At 37.0% G+C, this 21,203-nt stretch overlaps 1 protein-coding gene across 2 annotated transcripts in view; it reads left to right on the top strand.

The window, feature by feature from the left end:
• The first annotated feature begins 348 nt into the window (after positions 1-348).
• Positions 349-21,203, top strand: part of LOC127444166 (protein naked cuticle homolog 1) — a 59,118-nt gene continuing 38,263 nt past the window's right edge. For both annotated transcript variants that reach the window (XM_051703412.1, XM_051703406.1), the window contains exons 1-3: positions 349-538; positions 659-691; positions 900-1,039. In XM_051703412.1, the coding sequence (XP_051559372.1) occupies positions 514-538; positions 659-691; positions 900-1,039 (198 nt within the window). In that variant the 5' untranslated portion in view covers positions 349-513. The remainder of the gene's footprint in view (positions 539-658; positions 692-899; positions 1,040-21,203) is intronic.

Raw genomic sequence — 21,203 nt, 5'->3', positions numbered from 1 at the left:
TTTAAAAAGTTTCAGACTAATATGAAATTGTGCTCAAAGTCCAATTTACAATGCGCTAAGTAGCTCTTTAATGTTATTCAGCTCTTGTGCAAATAAGCGAGTGGCGTTCTCTCCGCTGGACGTGTTGAGCTGACGTCCCGCTCATGGCGCCTACGGGGGGCTTTGCGCTGCTCTTTTTATATTTGGAGACTCCAAAAGAATCCCGCTCCTCTTTCATGTGCCGCAGGAGAGAGAGAGAGAGAGAGAGAGAGAGAGAGAGAGAGAGAGAGAGAGAGAGAGAGAGAGAGAGAGCAGAGAGAGAGGGAGAGAGAGAGGCAGGCAGTCTGTGCAAAGCGTCAATCACGCTCGCTGAGTGGCTGAAGCGCCTCTCGTGCGCTCGAGCTGCAGGAGTGTAGATCTTCGCGACGTTGCTGGATGAGTACGGAACCTGCGCGGACGCTCAGTGAACTATCGCTTTCTTTCTGGATTGTTTTACATTTCTGATGTTTCTCAATTGCTCTCCGATGCAGAGAAATGGGTAAACTTAATTCCAAACATGGTAAGTCGGCATACCTGTGGCGTTTAAAAGCAATTCTTTGATTTTAAAGTGCTTGCCATGTAGTGTTTTTTCGATTAACTAATCTGTAACAATGTTTTTTTCTTCTTCTTCTTTTTAAAGCTGCTATTTGTAAAGCAAGGGAGAGCCCTGAAGGTGAGTAGACTTAACTGCAAATAAAAATAATGTTGTAAGCCTATTGCATGGAACTGATAAAATAATTTCACTATTCAAGCTTATCTGTAGACCGTTGGTGTAAACAAAAAGAAAAGCATTAGAAACTATTCTTAAAGAGTTTAGCTCTTGTAAATACCCCGTAATTGTTTGAATCGAGGTATTAAATGTATTTTCTTTGCTGTTTTAGGCGATAGTTTTGTAGTTAACGCATGTTTGACGAGGAAAGGACTGGATGATTGGATGGTTAAACAGAAGGATTACTGCTCGAGTTCTCGCGTAGATCAACAGGATTGCCAGCAGAAAAATACCTGCGGACTCTCTCCACGGGTACGTGTTCACTTTTTAATACCTTTATCACGGTTGCAAGTTAAAGATGTGAGTATTTTGGACTTTGTGAAAGAGTTCACTTTCGTATGGCCCCTCTGTTGCGCTATTAATTCAAAGACTCTGTTGGAATTAACGGTTTGGTATTCAGGGAGTCATTGATTGGAAAATGTTGCTTACTTTTTAAATGTGAAACGTCATTTTTTTGTGTAAGGGTAAGTTTGACATTTCAAGTATGTATTTCAAGTGTTCAAAAGCGTGAATGATTGGATAAATGACCGACAACGTGGTTTACATTCTCGACTCTACACAATAAACCTCTAATTTGCTTTTATCTATTTCTACATGAATTCAAAATGTCAGGTACTATGCGTAATATAAAGCATTTGAAGTTCATTCGCTTTGCAGTAAAATCGTTTCCCGCTTCTTGAGGCCACACGCGCTTCTTGACCACCCAGTTCACACTATGCGCTTTGAAAATGATCGTGCCATTGTTTTGTGACGTCATTAAGAACAATAGTTTGGTCTGTGAAAACACTGTTGTTTGAACCCAACTATAAAGCCAGAGGCCTTGTTATCAACAGTGAAACATCCTCTGAATACACGTCTCTCCTACACCCTTTAATGATATCTGTTAAAACGCTCTCCACAGTTTCAAATGCTTCCTTTGAAGACAGAGGATGAGATTGTGCTGTGTGTTGGTATTCCTTTGAATGATATACGAAGGGGGAAATGTCAAGTTCCCCAAGAGGTTCAGGCTGTTTATTTCTGACAGGCACATCATTTTAAAAGCAAATAAATAAATGTGGGAACATAACTTAAAGGCAGCACATGCATTGAACTTGTGTATTTGTATTTGAAAATTTCTTTTTTCCCCTCTCCTGCAAGCAAAGAAGCAGTGTGTTTCTATTGCGAATTTGCCCAACAAGGAAAATGTTAGCAGTCATGTTTAGACAAAAGGCACGTCAACTTTTTCACTGGTGGCTCACATGGGTAAATGGTTTATTTGAACATGGTGGGAAGAACTGTGTGAGGGCTAGGAACAGATGCAAGTTCTCTCTGTAGGTAATAGATCACGGCCGGCTGAAAGCATTGCAGGCTGACAGGCTGGTGACAGCGCTGTATTGTGAAGAAGAGAGAGGGGTGGAGGGAGGGCCAGATTGTCTCAGATTTGGCATCCTAGTAAACACAGAAGAGCACTGTCGTTTAGGAGAGGAGAAATCCTGTGGAAATACCTTAGAGTAAGCCTCTTTTGGTCAAGGGCTTTTGCAGAGTCTCAAAATACTTTTTTAAGGGTTCGAGAGATGGGGAGAGATGCAGAGAGTGTCAGAGAGAGAGAGAGAGAGAGGAAATCCAGAGGGCTGCTATTAAACAGCCGCCTCAAACAGCAGGATGCCGCAGCCACAACTTCTTCAAACCCAGTCCTTATGTGTGGACATACAAAACCATATCTGACACTCTTAAACTCTGAGAATCCACAGGAATGTGTTGCACCAGTGTCAGTTGCAAAAATGCATTTAGTTCCTTTGCTTACTATCTAGAAGAGTAAATGACAACAAACCTTGATTTGACAAGTAAAATATGTAGCACTGCATAAACAACCAGCACAGGCTTGGAACGCATGGTCCTTGTTTAGTTCAAAGTTCACACAGCTTAAAGTTTATTACTTTTTTACTCTCTGCTGTGCGATTGGGGTTTTATTGTTGTTTGGGAGATCATTGTACTGAGCAACAGTCACAAAGTCTGAAATGACTTCATGAGTCTACCTGTTTATTGATACATCACCACACTTCTTTAAACACTACAGATGAACTTCTTTTAACATTTGGCATCGTTACTTAACTTTTATAACCATCAATTGAACCAGGGATTGTTCAGTTGAAATAGGGATTGTTCAACACAATCTAATAGTTTTCCTCCTGAGGTTTTAAGGAGTTTAAGAAACAACGGTAGAACTGAGGAGTGTGTGTGCATGAGTTTTCACAGATGGTGTGAAATGATATGGCCAGGCTGGGAAAGGATCCCTGCTGAAAGAATTAAACCATTTGAACAATTTAGACTTCACAGGTCATTTTTTGTTTAAATAAAAAATTTAATGGTGTGTTCCTAATGGTTTTAGGAGTGTTCTTGGAATGAAGAAGAGGAAAAGGTGTTCCTGACCATAAATATTTATTTGGAAATGTTCACTTTGTGTCAGCATATCAAAACGTCTCCAGGAGAGTTTTATGGAGTGATGAAATTTGAGTCTATTCTAGCAGGGTTTACATCTCTGTGTTGGTTCTCCCACTTTCATTTTAGACTGCAAGATAATTTTTTCAAACATCACTTTTATTATTACACTGAAAAATGTTGATTGGATCAAAGTGTGGAGTTTTGGTTGAAAACGTGTCGTTGTTTTCTCCCCATTTTATTCATTTGCTAGTGTTGCTTAGTTTTTAATACATCAGCCACCTTTGTTCTCTTCTTTTGAAGTTTTTCAGAATGTTATGTTGCATGATTACAAAAATTAAATAGATCTTGTGAAAAACCGCTTGCCAGAAATAATGATTACAAGTTAAGCAAAAATCTACTTGTATAATTCCTTATTGAGAAAAGCCTGTGAGTGCTTGCTGTGTCAGAAGAAGGATTACCTCACTCTCTGAACATGAAGAAAGCATAAACCTCACTCTTAAACTCAGGCTGATAATACTGAAGCTAACAGAGGCTACCTGGAGAGTGAGTTGTTTATAGCAGCTGTGCTTAAGTTTAGACTGGTGTGTGTGTGTGTGTGTCTGTGTTGCGAATGTGGTTCAGATGGTATGGACAGTGGGGAGTCTGAGACAGGATTCTGTTTGATGAGTGTGTTTGTGTTGTGTTGGGTTAACTGGCCTTCACACACAAGTCGTAGCACTGCTTATTACATTTTCCAGCCCAACCTGCACTGGTCCTGCAGTTGCTATTGGTGAATTGCACTATGAGTTCCAGTTCAAGAAGGCTTGAGGGCCAGAGTCGTGTACGTGGCTTATCATTCATGCTGAGCCATGGCACTCAAGTAGTTAGGTGAGTTTGAGTCTAGCCCCCATCTTTTGCTGTCCTCTCTTTGCTTTATCTATAAAAGTGGCCTACTTGATTCACTTTTTGTATTCTATTCTTCACTGTCAGGTAAAATGCACTTTATGTGGTAACAGCTAAATTAGTTGGTTTTAGTCAAGTCAAAAATATATAAAGCAGAAATTTCTGTAATTTCTGCAAAAATAAAAATTATTTTCAAACAGTTTTCTGAAAACGCCCCCATCCAGTCTCACCTCCAAGTCACGCCAGTGGTTGAGTCAATGTTGTTGTGTCGGGCACATTTTTATAGCACCAAAGAGACACAGTGTTTACAGTTTTTGAGAAAATTAGCATACGAATAGATGTATTAAGCTGGAAGAAGAGGAAAGTGATTTAACACTGAAAAAGTTACACACATCATCAAGACTGAATCAACCAGAATACATGAGGTTACAGAAATCAAAGTCATTTTTAAGGGTCAAATCAAGTAGAAACAACTGCATGTAACCACATTTTATATTGTAAAGTCAGTGCAGTAATGTCTCTGTGATACTCTTGCTACCTTTAAACGGATCGATTTTTGTTCTCTCATGTGGTAGAGCTTTTTCATTTTGTGGGGTACAGCTGCATTTACTGGTTTTTCTGAGCGTCTTGGACCCAGTACCAAACATATTTGGTCCCAACCACTTCAGTTATCATTCAAGCTTCTTGAGACCAGGCCCTTCTTAACTGATGCCCACACTCCTTTGACATAAGGCTGTATGGCAGCTCTCAATCAGTTTCTAAGATATAAAACCAGTCAGAATTAAACTTTCAAAGAAGACACTCAACATCATCGCCCTAAAATCAGTCAGGATCAAAGTGCCAAGACCAGACGATGTTACTGCTTTGAAATATCACTTTATCACATCTTTCAAAACCAATTAGCTCAACTGCTCTAGCAAACTAGGGCAATACCACAAAAATCTTCTGCAAAAGCAGCCAACAGGTCAGATAAAACCAGGCTTTATCGCACCATTGAAGCCTCTCTGTTTGACTTTGTATGTAATATCACTGCTCAGAGACCACTTTGAAGCCCAGATCGAATATAGCTCTGTAATTCTAAAAATAGTTTCCTTAAGAATTTGACAACCCTCTACGGTCAAGTTGGATAAAGGATCACCATTGGCTAGTAAGCATAATGCAACTGAAAAAGATATTAAGCAAACCGAGAAAGGGGGCCTCTTCATATATATGACTTCACACAATATAGTATGCAATACTGAACATTTTATTTTATTTTTTGCCTTATAATTTATATCACATTTTAGCTTTTTAAAATGTACAAATTTCACATTCTATCAATTTATATGATGTCTTGAAATTGCTCTTTTAATAATGATACAAGCTGTTGTCACTGTTTGAAATTTCATACACATTTTTAACAAAAAATTCACTATTGAAAATTAGGGGTGATTTATGAAATTTGGCTGACGATTAATTGTCAAACAAATAATTGTGATTATGACAATGAATTGCCTGTTTTAGGTCTTTCACGAAAATGACAGTTAATTGTCATACAGACTGTCACTATGTGTGCTTCATGCAGACAACAGTCATTTATACAAATATAGCTTGGGTCATATAATAAAATAAGGTTACATGATATCCTTTTCAGGCTTCAAAAACGTATGAATGACAATCAAATAAAAAATTATAACATTTAAAATAATTACAATAATATTTTAAGTATCAAAATACTTCTCTTTTTCTCTCTTTTTTTGTGTTAGATTTAAACTTGGTCCATTTTACATTTTCACACTTTTACGTTTGATTTTATGTTTGTTGTAACCTATAGCCAACCTGTATAGCTATTATATTATATTATAGAAAAATATTTCTGCCTTAAATTCTTCACTTTCACACATTATTTTAAGGCTCTCCGAGCCCACATTTCTCATGAAGATTTTAAGATTCTGTTTTTTTGGATTTTATCATCTCCACAGAAATAGAGTAGGTGGGCATCTCCTCTGTGTCACTGAGTGTTAATTAGGAATGCACCGATACCACTTTTTCTCTTCTGATCCGATTCCGATATCTGAAAACTCGGTATCAGCCGATACCGATCCCAAGCCGATACCAGTGTTTGTTTTTTTGCATAATCAGTTTAGAATATCTTTACATTATTGTGTGGAACTAATTGGGAATACTCTTTAATATGTAAAGAAACACAAACCTCTAACTACACATTATTTCAATATAAATGTATAGCTTATTAAGAAACACTTTATTAACTAGTATACTGGATAATGTAGCAGCAAAATTAACAGTAATTCCAGTCTTCAAGTCTTCAGTAGAAAAGAAACCAGTGTTTTATTTTTGCCTTTTTTTTCTTTTTTTTCCAGAAATGTTTGAATTTGTATCTGGACTTTAAAGGATTCAGATCTCTTTTTTTGTTCAATTTAGTTGTCAGACATCAGTCCAGTTTTCATTCACACAGTTATTTTTTGGAACCCATTCAACTTAAATATTGTTATAAATTGTAAACAAATACTAATGATGACAATAATAGTAATAAATTGTTATTATTATTATTATTATTATTATTATTATTATTGACTTTTAAATACAACAGTAATATATTTAAATCGTGCACTTTTTAAACCCTCACACTTTTATTTTGACATTCTAAGCTCTCCAGGACGTCCTGTATGTGTCTGTTTGTAGGCAAGTTCACAGTAGTTTAATTCGCTTCTTATACAAATTCTGGTAAAATGCACCTCTGGTGCTGTTTTAAATGCATATTATAAGTGAACCGAACTATTGAGCATCTACATCTGAGATGCTGTTTTTGAGTAGCGCTCAAATATTGCGCACTGCTGTGAAGGCTAAAAATAGCCGCAAGTGCATCACCAGCCCGTGCGTGAGTTTATGTCAACAGAGCAGCACCATTCACTAATGCGCTGGCGCTGCGCATACTATATATTTACTTAATAAACACAGCCTTTTGTGATTCACAGAGCTATCGCACGTCTTCAAGTGGCTTTGAATAAAATGCACGAGTCAGATGAACTGCTTTAATGGTGTTTTTATGGTTCTTTTATGTCATTTTTGGAGCTTGACAGTAACGAACATGACTAACACACAATATCGGATTTCGATCAGGCTCGTCGGACCGATACCCGATCCGTCTAAAAAGCTTAAGTATCGGAACCGATTCTGTTCCAGGTATCCAGCATCCCTAGTGTTAATAACACTTCGTGAATGAACCCCCGATGACCACGGACATTTGCCAATTCAAATGTCATTACATTAAAGTGAAACTGAAGTGATTTGCATTCACTATTAAATTAATACGTTTATACCTCGTTTCTATTTTTGCAGGAGTTTGGTGTGAGCCTTTGTAGTCGGTGCGCACATCAGTGCGCTTGAGAAGCGGTACACCTTCACACGCTCTCAAGAGAGCTGCTCTGGGGTGATGTCCGTGGTGCGGTTCCATGAGACACTCGGAGTTCAACTGAATGAGACTGTGTTTTCCTGCATGACACAGCATGCAGGGAAAGACGATTAATCCTTCTTCTATATCGCTTGATTTTCTGTAAAACGACCTTGGTGCTTCGACACTACACAACTCTCAATCACTGGCGAATGAAATGTTCATATTTACTACCCAGTGGCAAATAATAGACATATTTTAGTTGAATAGTGCAAAATTTACCTGCATATGCAGGTGATTTACTCGCAATGTAGAGGGCTGTTTGAGGACTTTTTGGGGAATATTTTTGGATTTGTCACTACTGACTTATAGATATACACCCATCCAGACAACACACAAAGTTTCTATCTCTTGCTGTTTTTGCTTCAGATTTTTCTACCTTGTATCGAAAAGAATGACAGGATTTGCACTTTTTTCCTTATCTTTATCTCTTGTATTCCCTACCCTATTTCCAAAGTATTTCTTTTACTTCAAGCTTCAAGTGAGGTTGTCACACACTTCTTTCTCTTTCTGTTCAAAACGTCAGGTTTACCATCTCTCTCAAGGGCTGGTTGAGAAAAGATGACAGACAGAGATTGAAAGACAGAGGGTGGGGGTGGGAGGCTGTTTTTTTCTTTCAATAAAAGGGAAGAGGTTGCCTCTGGGAAATGGGACAGCACCTGGATCCAGTGTAGGCCTGCAGAGGGGTTCCCATGTGACAAGAGAAGGGAATGGAAGAGGGGACAAGAGGAGAGGAAGTAGATGGTTTTTCTAGGACAAGGAGAGTGAGGGGACCTGCATGTGGCTGCTCTGTCACCTCCGTTAATGTTAACATAACTGTTACAGACTAAATTAATTCCATCTGCTGTGATTTGGCAAGTTTTTTATCCTATAACATATCTATCAGTTTAGAATTAAGGGAGCTAGGGATGGGCAATATGACCAAAATCTTATATCAATATATGAGTAATTTTATATCACGATAACAATATGTATCGCGATATAGTAATTGTTTTCTGGAAAACCAATACAAATCGGTAACAATAAATAACCATATTGTAATGCCTATTTTCAGAAAATCTAGTAATAAATATAATAAATATAGAAATAAATACTTTTTAAATGAAAACTACTTGCTCTTATATAATTTTCTCTTTATTTAGAACTTGACAAACAATGTTAAAAATAAAATAAAGACTCACTTTTAAATCAACCTTACCATAATACTCAATTTCACATTATGCCACATTTCAGTCATTTCAAATGTTTTATTATAAACTTTCCTCAAGAAACTGAAGATCTTTTCAAAGCAAAAGTAACAAAGAAAATATTACATAATTTTAGTAAAACTAAATAACATGTCTTGTAGAAAATAAATGTAAAATATATTTATAAACACTAAAAAGACGGAATTAATGCGGAGCGCATCTTTTGGCTTTCATAATATTCATTAGCGTGCTTCATTTTAAGGTGTATATACACACATACATACATACATACATACACACACACACTGATCAGCCACAACATTAAAACCACCTGCCTAATATTGTGTAGGTCCCCCTCGTGCTGCCAAAACAGCGCCAACCTGCATCTCAGAATAGCATTCTGAGATGATATTCTTCTCACCACAATTGTACAGAGTGGTTATCTGAGTTACCGTAGAATTTGTCAGTTCGAACCATAAATAAAAGGCAGGTGGTTTTAATGCTGTGACTGATCTGTGTCTATATAAAATCAAGCTTTTGACACTTATGACAATTGAGGGACTTGCACACAACTATTACACAAGGTGCAAACATTCATTGATGCTCAAGAAGACAACACACTACTATATGCATACTATACTTTATGTAAATATTTGTAATGTATATTCTGAAGAGCAGTGCTAAATAAAAACATATTTTATCTCTTATATTTGTATAAATTATGAAAGGGGTGTGAACATTTATCAGACAAAAGTGAATTTTCAAGTTTCTATCCCTCACACGAACGCTTCCACAGAATTTTACTGCATGTTCACCGGCTCTTTGCCTGCAGTGATTTTCTTCCCGACCGCTCCCGTTACCGCAACCCCACAATATTAGGGCAAAAGCCATACAAATAGACAACAAGTTTACACAAAGCACACTTTATTTTTCTGCTATTGCTATTATCGGATTACGCATGACATGATGCCCATCTGACTTGCCTGAAGTTGATTTCCTAACACTAAATTGACCATTTTCGAGTTTCACATCCTTTGATGACTGTGTCCACGCTTTGCTCTGCTATTCTTCTAAAGTGCCATTGACTACCTGCATAGCCTGCTCTAAATATAGAATAATTTGATGCTTGTGCTGTGTGCACATTTTTACATTGCATTATCTGTTTATTGTTATCAAAAATAAATTAGTTGTAAAATAAAGGAATAATAAAAAACTTTTTTGTTTGTTTTTTTTTTTTTTTTTTTGCATTCATTAATAAAATAGAATGGAAAAAAGTATTTTCTTTAACCTCCCGCTCACAACTCATGGACGTACATCCGTTACTGCCTTCAACTCAATTGCGCACCTCAAGAAATCTTATCGGGTCCCGCAGGAATGCAGACCTCTAGACAAAAGTGTCATAAAAGCGACACAAAATTATGTGGAAAATGTGCTTTTCATGTTACATTTGCTTTTAGGACACTATTGGTTAAGTTTAGGGGTTGGTTTAGGGTAAGGATGTCTGTTTTGTTTACCTCTCATTTGCTTTTAGGACAATATTGGTTTAGCTTAAAGTTTTTGGTTAGGGAGGGACATTTTACTCATTAAAACCTCCATCTAACACTTACCTTTAAAACACTGTCTGATTACGACACCATTTCACTCACTTTTGGTGCCCCTCGCTGGACATTTTACTGGGAAACTGCAGTGAAATGTGAATGGTAATGAAGCATGTATAATTTTGTTTTGCAGAAATGTTGCCATGGTAACACAATTTTCGTGAGATCAGGCTGCACATTTCATTTACATCATTGTTTTGGTTACTTTCTCATCAGCTGGACATAGTGTAGTACTACTAAATTTAGTAAAATCCATACCAAAGTTTTAAGTTTTATGTGTGTTCATGTATAAAGGCTTTGTGTAAATGGGTTGTGCTTTATGAAGTAAGGTTTATCATTTAGTGTGTTCCAAAACTTAGTGAGCTGTCTCCTGCATACATAGGTAGCTGTCTTATATGGCAGCATCCTTACTGAAATGATGCCTTTTAAGAGACAGATTTGGAACACTCTACATAGGCGACAGCTCCACACAACTTTCAAAAAACACTCCTCACCCTCAGCGAACAAGACTCGACTCACAACTGATTTCAGTACAGGTGATGCGAGAGAACGACGCAACCCTCTAATGAGCATAAATACGCACAGCACACACTTCATGGGTAAAATATTATTATTTTTTTTTTTATCATATTAAACTGTTATTTATCGATACTTTTCAGTACTGAATGGATTCTAAGTGTATTTAGTATCTAAATTTCTCTCGCTTCATCCATCATCTTGGATTTTTTTTCTGCCAAGCTCATCACGGTGCATTCTGGGATTGTGCATTCATACCTTAGAATTTGGCCAAAACGAGATATTTTAAGAGGCAGCATAATTAAGATACCTACCTTTTGGAATAGCCTATGATGTCTTAAAATGCTGCCTCCACAGGACGCTCACTAGGTTTTGGAACAGACTCTTAGTCTGTATCCAGGAGAGGCAGCACACTTGCTACATCTGCTACATTGGGATAACCTTCAGTGACATGTGGAACTTTACAGTAAAGGCAGTTCTGAGGTCACTGGACTTTCCTTTTGAGCTACACTGGGTTAGTAGACATGCAATTCTGGCTTGTAAGTACAAATAGAAAGCTTTGCAGGCTACACTACTGCTAAATGTTTGAGTAGTCTCATTTAAAGGTGTTTAAAATGGTGTGCTCTGTGTTTTGTATTTGTTTTTCCATTTGACTATGAGTAATGCAAATGTGGTGTGCATTTGAGTGTAAGTCTGTGTGTGTAAAAATAGTGTTCAGGTATGTGTGGTATGGGGGTGTGCTGGGGGCCAGGATGGCCAACATGGCGCCTGGCTAGGTGCATCAGAGAGAGAGAAAGTGAGCGTGGGTTATGCATTAAAGCACGTCTGTCCAGATATGCTCTAGAGATCAAAGTGTGTGGTGGGAGTGTGTGGACTGAGCTGCCGGGATTAACAGCTGAGAATCGGGCTCTGTTTTCCAAATTTCCTTAAACACACACACACACACACACACACACACACACATGTTGGTGCGGCTATCCTTATGAGGACTCTCCATAGACATAATGAATTTTATACTGTACGCACTATAGATTCTATCCCCTAAACCTAACCCTCACAAAAACCTTTCTGCATTTTTACATTTTCAAAAAAACATAGTTTAGTATGTTTTTTAAGTGATTTGAATTATGGGGACACTAGAAATGTCCTCATAAACCACATTTATAGCATAATACCCTTGTAATTACCAGTTTGTAACCTAAAAACATGTCCTTGTAAACCACCCAAACCCGCCCACACACTAGGGTTGCTCCGATACTTAGGCAACAAATAAAAAATAACGCAGATTTTTGATGATATTACACAGAAAATTATTCACAAAAAGAACTGCATAATGTCTTATAGATACAAATTATGCCTTTTCTGTTTTAATTTTTCTGGATTCCATGTTAAATGTTTTAATTAAATGTTATGATCAAATTGTGTTTAATCAAATACATACTGTACAACTTTAATCAAATGAAAATATAATACTTTTCAACAATATTAGATATATATAATTTTAGTAAAAAAAAAGAAGAAAAAAATCACAACAGAGCTTTACAGTATTAATGAAAATATTAAATGAAAACAGTCTGATTATCTGAGGCAAAAGGCTGCCATAGCTGAATCACAACATGCTGATATTCATTACACTTGCTTATATGATATTGCGTACAGATAATAATACTAATAATATAACCATTTAATATTATATTATTGTTACTATGAGTATTATTTTTCTATCTTAATGTCTTCTATTTCACGCAATGAGTTTAATAGAGCTCTCGTTTCAGCTGGGCTTTTATTTTGAAAGATCTTTGATGTTCTTCCTGTTTTGTGAAGGGTTCATTATAGTAATCTTCCCGCAACTCGTGAGCTGAAATCTCTGAGCAGCAATGGAGAAAGAGTTCATTTGAGAGTTCACTGTCATTTATACACTAAAGACAAAGATCTGTGACTACTTTTGGACACACTGCATGAAAATCAAGCATTAGTATTGTGTGTTGCGTTTGTGTGTGTGTGTTCGTGCCTGTGTGTGTTCGTGCCTGTGTGTGTTCGTGCCTATGTGTGTGTGTGCGCGCATATGTGAGTGTGCGTGCGTGTGTGTGTGTATGTGCGCGTGTGTGTGTGTGTGTGAAAATGACAGGGCAGAGATTTACCTTTTATACTGTAGCACGCAGCGCATGTGACTGTGTAGTATTTCATTAAATGACATCCTTCTGCTGTTTAATTATCACACTTTGCCATATAGGGGCTTTTTTGTTATTATATTCAAATGGTCTTTGATTTCATCTCAAAACTCTCACATTACATTTTAGCTAATGGCAGTTGGGTTGCAACAGTATGAGATTTTCATGGTACGATAACCGTCTCAGAAAATATCACTGTTTCACGGTATATGGTTTTACACAATTATTACTATCAGTTACAATGACCATTAAAGGAGTGAAAACAGTTGTTTTTTTTTTTTTTTGGTTGAACAAACACTTTATTATAATTGAAACTTGAAACCATTTTTTTTAATGGAAGTATGTGCAAAAAAAAAAAGTCTCTCTTTTGAAAATAGATAAAATAAATAGAATAAATAAGAAAGCTAACAGAATTATAATAATAAACCGAATTATAAACATGATTAAAAAAAAATTGCATGTAACTATAACATGTTATATAACTAAAGCATGTTTAGTTTACATGTTAGCATAGCATGTTAAACTAACTACTAAATGAAAAATAATATCAGCTGTGTGAGCTTTTAAAGTAATGTCCTATGATTATTAATAATTAACATACACTGTAGGTGCGCGATAGCACAGCCAGACTGCTCCTGTCTGTACCTTTAACTCAGTGGTTCTCAACTGGTTTTGCTTCAGCACCCAGATTTTACATTGGAATTCAAGTGTAAAAACGTAACCTGTATTTAATGTATCCTGGGTCGCATTTCCTTTTATGTTGCATAGTTTTGTTCATGGTTTTCATGTACAAGGACATGCATCAAGTGACATTATTTTTGTTGTTGATGACAACAAAAAAATCTACCGGAAGTTTTCTCTCCCCACTTTTAAATATTTAAGAGCATATTTAATTACATGAGCCCATTATTATCCCGTTTGTTTCCTTATTTCAAACATCATTCAAACAGAACATACATATTACATTGGAGGAAAGGCTCCTCATTACCATGGTTAGGTCAGTGTAGCTAGTCTTAAATAATAGTAATAACAATAACAAATTATATTATTGATGAACAAATAAATACTAGCTGAAACACATTTTGAAACTTTAACTACAACTGCCACTGTTGATATAAAATGAGGTCTAATAGATTCTACCTTTAGATTATTTCATATGAAACTATAACATTTTGTCAAAATAGAACAGTTGCTTTTACTCATGTAAAATCGTGAAACTTTGTAAAGGTGATGTTGTGTAATTTATTTATTTTTTTTTAGCGCATAGCACAGTGTTGCTCTTTTCCTCCTCAGTGCTGTTTGGCATGTCAGGGCTGCCTATTGTTTGAGAGGTTCGACTTGACTTCCTCCATAACGCTTTAAACTAGAAAAGTCTCACTAGAATTGAAATTGGTCACATCAGTTTTGAGGTCTGCCTCTGCAATATCGAGGGAAGCCCGGTTGTTGCAAGCACGTGCCAGAGAGAAGAGCAGATCACGATCGCGAGCTGGTTTTGTTACACTCGTGCGAAAGTGCAGATGAGAAACCTTTAGCTGATTGTGAGATTATCATTAAATCTGCCTCGGCAGTCCTAAATAGGCTATCACTTGGGCGGCCGCCGAAATATCTTCAATTGGAGAACCATGGCATTGTTCTTTCCCTGCTGTCCACGACCCAGTCCGAATAGACCTGCAACCCACTTTTGGGTCGTGACCCACCAGTTGAGAAACAATGCTTTAATTCACACACACATTCACTTATGTTAGACACCCTCGCCTCGCTTCTCTCTGACATTTTCTCCGCTGCATGTGTGTGTGTGTGGCGCAAGTTGACGAGTCTGACAGGCAGTCGAGGAGGAAAGGAGATGCGCATGTGCAGGTGAGATTCTCCGTCCGGTTGCATATTTTTTCTCAACACCGTTGATAAGCAAATGTACATGGTATGAAAACCGTCAATTTTCATACCGTGGTATACCGTGAAACCGGTATACCGCTGCAGCCCTTATAGGCAGCATACCTTAATATGGTACCGAAATTAACAACATGATGATATTGTACCGTTTTAATTTTTTTGGTATCACGTTAATTCGTAGTACCGTTATACCCCGCAACCCTACCACACATACACACACATACACACACACACACACACACACACACACATTCATCCACATGTAGCAGAGCTCAGGACAGTTCTGTTTTAGTCTCTTCAACACCCCTATTTATTCAGCTATGCTGATACATTTAAGTTTTTTTCCCCTATTTCTAAAGGGTAAGATTTAGATAGTTAATAGTTAGTTGATAGTTTTAATTTGTTTTAAAATTTTCTTGTGTGACTCACTTTAACTTATATATCATCTTCAATCTGTATTTTAAACTACAGTAACAAGAAAAAGAACAGAATTACTACTCTCTTTACTCTTTTTTTTTTTTTTTTTTTTTGTTACCATGTTGAATTCATGCATCTACACTGGTGGCCAAAAGTTTGGAATAATGTACAGATGTTGTTCTTATGGAAAGAAATTGGTACTTTTATTCACCAAAGTGGCATTCAACTGATCACAATGTATAGTCAGGACATTAATAACATGAAAAATGACTATTACAATTTGAAAAAAAAATTTCAGAACTTCTTAAACTACTTCAAAGAGTTCTCATGAAAAATCCTCCACATGCAGATCTTTGGCATTCTAGCTGTCAGTTTGTCCAGATACTTAGGTGACATTTCACCCCACGCTTCCTGTAGCACTTGTCATAGATGTGGCTGTCTTGTCGGGCACTTCTCACGCACCTTACAGTCTAGCTGATCCCACAAAAGCTCAATGGGGTTAAGATCCATAACACTCTTTTCCAATTATCTGTTGTCCAATGTCTGTGTTTCTTTGCCCACTCTAAATTTTTGTTTTACTGTTTCAAAAGTGGCTTTTTCTTTGCAATTCTTCCCATAAGGCCTGCACCCCTGAGTCTTCTCTTTACTGTTGTAAATGAAACTAGTGTTGAATGGGTGGAATTCAATGAAGCTGTCAGCTGAGGACATGTGAGGTGTCTATTTCTCAAACTAGAGACTCTGATGTACTTATCCTCTTGTTTAGTTGTACATCTGGCCTTCCACATCTCTTTCTGTCCTTGTTAGAGCCAGTTGTCCTTTGTCTTTGAAGACTCTAGTGTACACCTTTGTATGAAATCTTCAGTTTTTTTGGCAGTTTCAAGCATGATATAGCCTTCATTCCTCAAAACAATGATTGACTGACAAGTTTCTAGAGAAGCTGTTTCTTTTTTGCCATTTCTGACCTAATATTGACCTTAAGACATGCCAGTCTATTGCATACTGTAGCAACTCAAAAACAAAAACAAAAGACAACGTTAAGCTTCATTTAACAAACCAAATAGCTTTCAACTGTGTTTGATATAATGGCAAGTGATTTTCTAGTACCAAATTAGCAATTTAGCATGATTACTGAAGGATAAGGTGTTGGAGTGATGGCTGCTGGAAATGGGGCCTGTCTAGATTTGATCAAAAATGACTTTTTTCAAATGGTGATGGTGCTGTTTTTTACATCAGTAATGTCCTGACTATACTTTGTGATCAGTTTAATGCCACTTTGGTGAATAAAAGTACCAATTTCCTTCCGAAACAGCAAAATCTGTACATTATTCCAAACCTTTGGCTGTCTATCTGTGTTTTGACTGCTTATGAAATAATAATATTGCAGGGCTTTACTGATTGTTTAGATCAGTGTTACTATCAGAAATAATCAATAATTATTTCTTTAGTTATTAATTAATATTTAAATTAATCAATTGAATCTAATTCATTAAAACCTCATATGGGGCTCCAGTAAATGTAGTGTGCTACGTTTAGGAGCAAGTTTGGTTATTAGCAGTAATTAATAATTATCAAAGATAATTATTAATTATTAAAATCAATAGAACATTGATGAGAATCAATGTTAGCTTTTTAAAATCCTTTAAATCAACAATTATCAAAGATAATCGTTAATTGTTAACATCGATGAAACATTAATTAAAATTAACATTAGCTTATTGATCATTCAAATTCAACAACCATCAAAGATAATTATCAATTATCAAAAATCAATAGAATATTAATAAGGATTAACACTGACGGGGCACCACCCTGGAATTAGGGACTAATAACCAAATAGTAAAACAGTCTCAATATTAGATTGTTTTCTTAGGAAAATCGACATCCGAAGAATATCGATTTTCGGGAAAAAAAACAATGAATGAAGGTTTGAATCCGAGCACTGACATCCCGTCAGCATGACACAGGCGTATGCAAAACAAACCAAAACACTTCTCTTTGTAATATAAACAAAGTTTATTTATGCAGTAATATCAATTAATAATTAATACAATGCAGTCAATAAACTTCCGACTTACAACTACAAACTAAACAGTGATATGTTTAGATATGGAAATAAAATAATACTATAACACATAAGGTGTGTGTGTGACAGTGTGTGTGTGTGTCAGTGTGGTTATTACGAGAGAGAGAGAGAGAGAAGTGACGGCCCTAAAGCCGATTTTGCGATAGTGGGAGAGAAAGCAGCTCTCAGTTTATCACTCAGAGATGCGGTTTTACGAGCGGGGCTCGTAAAAGTCCCGCGTTATTTGACTCTTTAATGGATGAACTCGGTTGCTGTCTCACCTGCGATGGTGAAATTGCACAACAATCCAATTTGGTTGGACCACAATACAGCAAAACAAATTTATGATAATTAATACCCTGAGTATTAATAATGAGCGGACATGGCGGTCCGTAAACTGTACAAGCAAAAACCTTGAAACACAAGAATAACACACTATAATATTCTATCTCTGCCCAGACATAAACCTCTTACTTGAATCCCATGAGGACACAGGTAGAATGTGTTTTCCTCCGTCCTTTAACTCTGACCCGGTTCCTTGAGGCTTGGGTGATGACAGGAGGCCGTTTCCTCGCTCTGTCGGCGGGCGGTACGGCTGTTGATTCTCGGCGGGCTGGCGGAGAACTCAGAAATGTCGACTTGATTGAAGATAGAAGAGAAATCTTTAATCTCTTCACTTCTGTAGGCAAACGGATGAAGATGCGAATTGCTCGGCGGTCTCCTCCGGATCCGTTAGAGTGTTCGGTTGAACACAGAGTAACCTCAACTCGTCCAGCGAGATGGAGATTGAATGGCCACAGTTTCAAGTCGGACGTTACTTCGTTCTGCCACGAGGTTGCACCTGAGAGCAGCAAAGAGCTACGTCTATATTCGGTGAACAAAGTCGCTGGAAGCCACTCTGGAAGCATTTCAGAGGTATTTCAACTCCTGATGATGTCATGTTTGAGGGACGTTGTGTTGTGTGCCTCATCCAATAGGAGTTGAGAGTTCGATCCTTTAGTGAGCAAGGCTTCATGGATTTGTAGTCTGTTTTGGACTCCCTTTGTTTGATTTTGGCGCAATTTTTATCAGTAAGATTTACAACTTGGAAGGTGGGGGCTTGAGTTAGGTTTTTACGACTGTATTAGGCCTGCCTTTGCCTTCTATCTGAATACATGAGGCCCAACAATATTGAAGGATTTGTTAAATCTCTGACTTGTCTTGCCATTACTACAAATCTCCAGCTCTCTGGTACTTTTGTATTTAAAGTCCTTGAGAGAGGAACAGGTTGGAGTTTTAAACACAATGTTTGAAAAGTCTTTTCTCAGTTTTTTGGGGCAGTTTAATTATTCCTTTTCTCTGCTTTTATAGAGAAAAGAAGTGATCACCTAAGGGGAAGATACAGTAGAACAAAGTGGAAGTGCTTCTTCACTCTCACACCTACAGGCAATTTAGAGTTTTCAATTCACTTGACCTGCATGTTTTTGGACTGTGGGGGAAACCGGAGCTCCTGGAGGAATCTCACATGAACACGGGAAGATCATTCAAACTGCACACTGAAAGGCCCTGGGTGAGCCGGGACTCAAACCAGGGACCTTCTTGTTGTAAGGTGACAGTGATATCCACTGAGCCACCATTTTCACTCACCAGCATTTGAGTAGTGTAGTGGTGCAGAAGTTCAGAAACGAGATCTTTTCACTACTTGTTGAGACTAAACGTCTGGTTTCTCTCTTTCCATGTAATGGGAGTCCAGAGACGAGATCCACACAATCTATTTGTCATTGAATAATGTTTCTTTTTAAAATCCTTCCTGTACTTTTACAGTCAGTTATTGATTAAAAACAACAACAGTTTCTAATCACAAATAGCACAGATGCTGTCAAGAAGCCATTTGACCAAAACACTTCTGTCAAAATTCCAGCTGCTGGCCTTAAAGAGACAGTACCATTTTAGCACTTGTTTAATATATTAGACTAATAAAAAAAATTACAATTAATATTACTGTAATTTGCCAAATTACAAGGTCCCCTGTATCAGTAACAGTATTAGCTGAAAAATAATTTCTTTAATACTATAGGTAACAAAATGGACATTTTAACTGAATTATACCCAAATGAATTGGAATTGAAACTTATGAATCGGAATTTTAATCTGCATAACGATATATCGAATAATGATACGTTTATCTCTATACGTATCGTATCACGAGGTGGCTGGCGATACCCAGCCCTAATGTAGAGGTGTTCCTCTGGGTCATGGTTGTATAGGAATTGGCATTTTGGTCTTGGGACAACAGCTGGTTGGAAGTTGTTAAAGATGAGTCCACCTGAAGTTTATGTGATGCATTAAAGACCTATGAACTCACAATTGGAGTTTTGTGGCTTTTAGTCCATGTCTGTTATCTATATGCTACTGTTAAATGTTGACAAAATTAACTTTTAGCAGATATACGCAATTAAAATTTACAGTCTTTTTCTTCCAGGAAAGCTGATCAAAAATATTGTTTACTTATTTTGCACTCACAATTGTGTCCAAATTTTATCCAGAAAGGCTCTCCAGAATGAAAATGCCCCTCCCCTGGATACCACCTGGCAACGACTGATAGCAAGTAGCAAATCATGGTTCACGGCTGTGATGTAACGACTGTGTGGGTCAAGACCTTTGATTTGTCTTGCTCCATCTTCTTGTTTCAATAGGAAATATGTTAACACAGGAATGAAAACTGCATTGTTAGGTGTTTAATACATACAAATACACATCAATTTACTCAACTAAACTTATTTTATGAAATGACAAGCAGAAAATGTCCCTATTCCCTAAAAGATATCAATGAAATAGGTTCAATAAAATATCAATACTGCTTCTGTGACAGGGCTAGTCTCTGTAAACATTGAAAAACAAAATTGGCCTCAGGCTGCGGTCAGTCTGATGGTTGTCAATACACGCTAAATTTGAGAACACTATGTTGCTACTGTTGCTTTTTGGTACGTGAAGTTCTAGAACTGTTAAAATCATTACAGACTGTTAAAAACATTCGTTCTCACCTACGTTGTAATAGAAATGTAAAAGAGTTTGTTGAACTTTACTTTCTGTAATTACACATTAAAGGCTGGAGCATAAGTATATTCACCTATCATATCTATATTTCTACAGAGACTGAGAGAGTGTGTCTGTGAATGCGAGTGATAGAGATAGAGTGGATATGTATGTATGTGTGTGTTTTCTGTGGATGCTGGTGAGTGTGTGGGGACATCAGCATAGAGTGCTTTGATGTGGATGAGGTAATGTGTGAGGAAATGTTTGCAATGTTAATGTCATCTAGAATTTTCCTCTACAGACCTATAAGCAGCAGCTTACACAGCCTACACACACTGTAATGCAGATATATTTCACAAGTTTAAATGCATATACAGCACCATTAATAATCATCCTACATAGTAATGTAATTAAGCACAATAGTGTAATTACAGACAGTTCTGTTACCTGGTACTATTACCTACTTATGTAGCTTCTCTTGAACATGTACATTTTAATGTAAAGTGTTACTGAATCTGTTCTAGATCAAAGTTTGTGTGTGTGTGTATACAGGTGCATCTCAATAAATTAGAATGTCGTGGAAAAGTTCATTTATTTCAGTAATTCAACTCAAATTGTGAAACTCGTGTATTAAATAAATTCAATGCACACAGACTGAAGTAGTTTAAGTCTTTGGTTCTTTTAATTGTGATGATTTTGGCTCACATTTAACAAAAACCCACCAATTCACTATCTCAAAAAATTAGAATATGGTGACATGCCAATCAGCTAATCAACTCAAAACACTTGCAAAGGTTTCCTGAGCC

The sequence above is a fragment of the Myxocyprinus asiaticus genome, chromosome 1 (genome assembly GCF_019703515.2).
Source record: "Myxocyprinus asiaticus isolate MX2 ecotype Aquarium Trade chromosome 1, UBuf_Myxa_2, whole genome shotgun sequence".
Taxonomy (NCBI): Eukaryota; Metazoa; Chordata; class Actinopteri; order Cypriniformes; family Catostomidae; genus Myxocyprinus; species Myxocyprinus asiaticus.
This window is presented reverse-complemented; position numbering and strand designations above follow the sequence as displayed.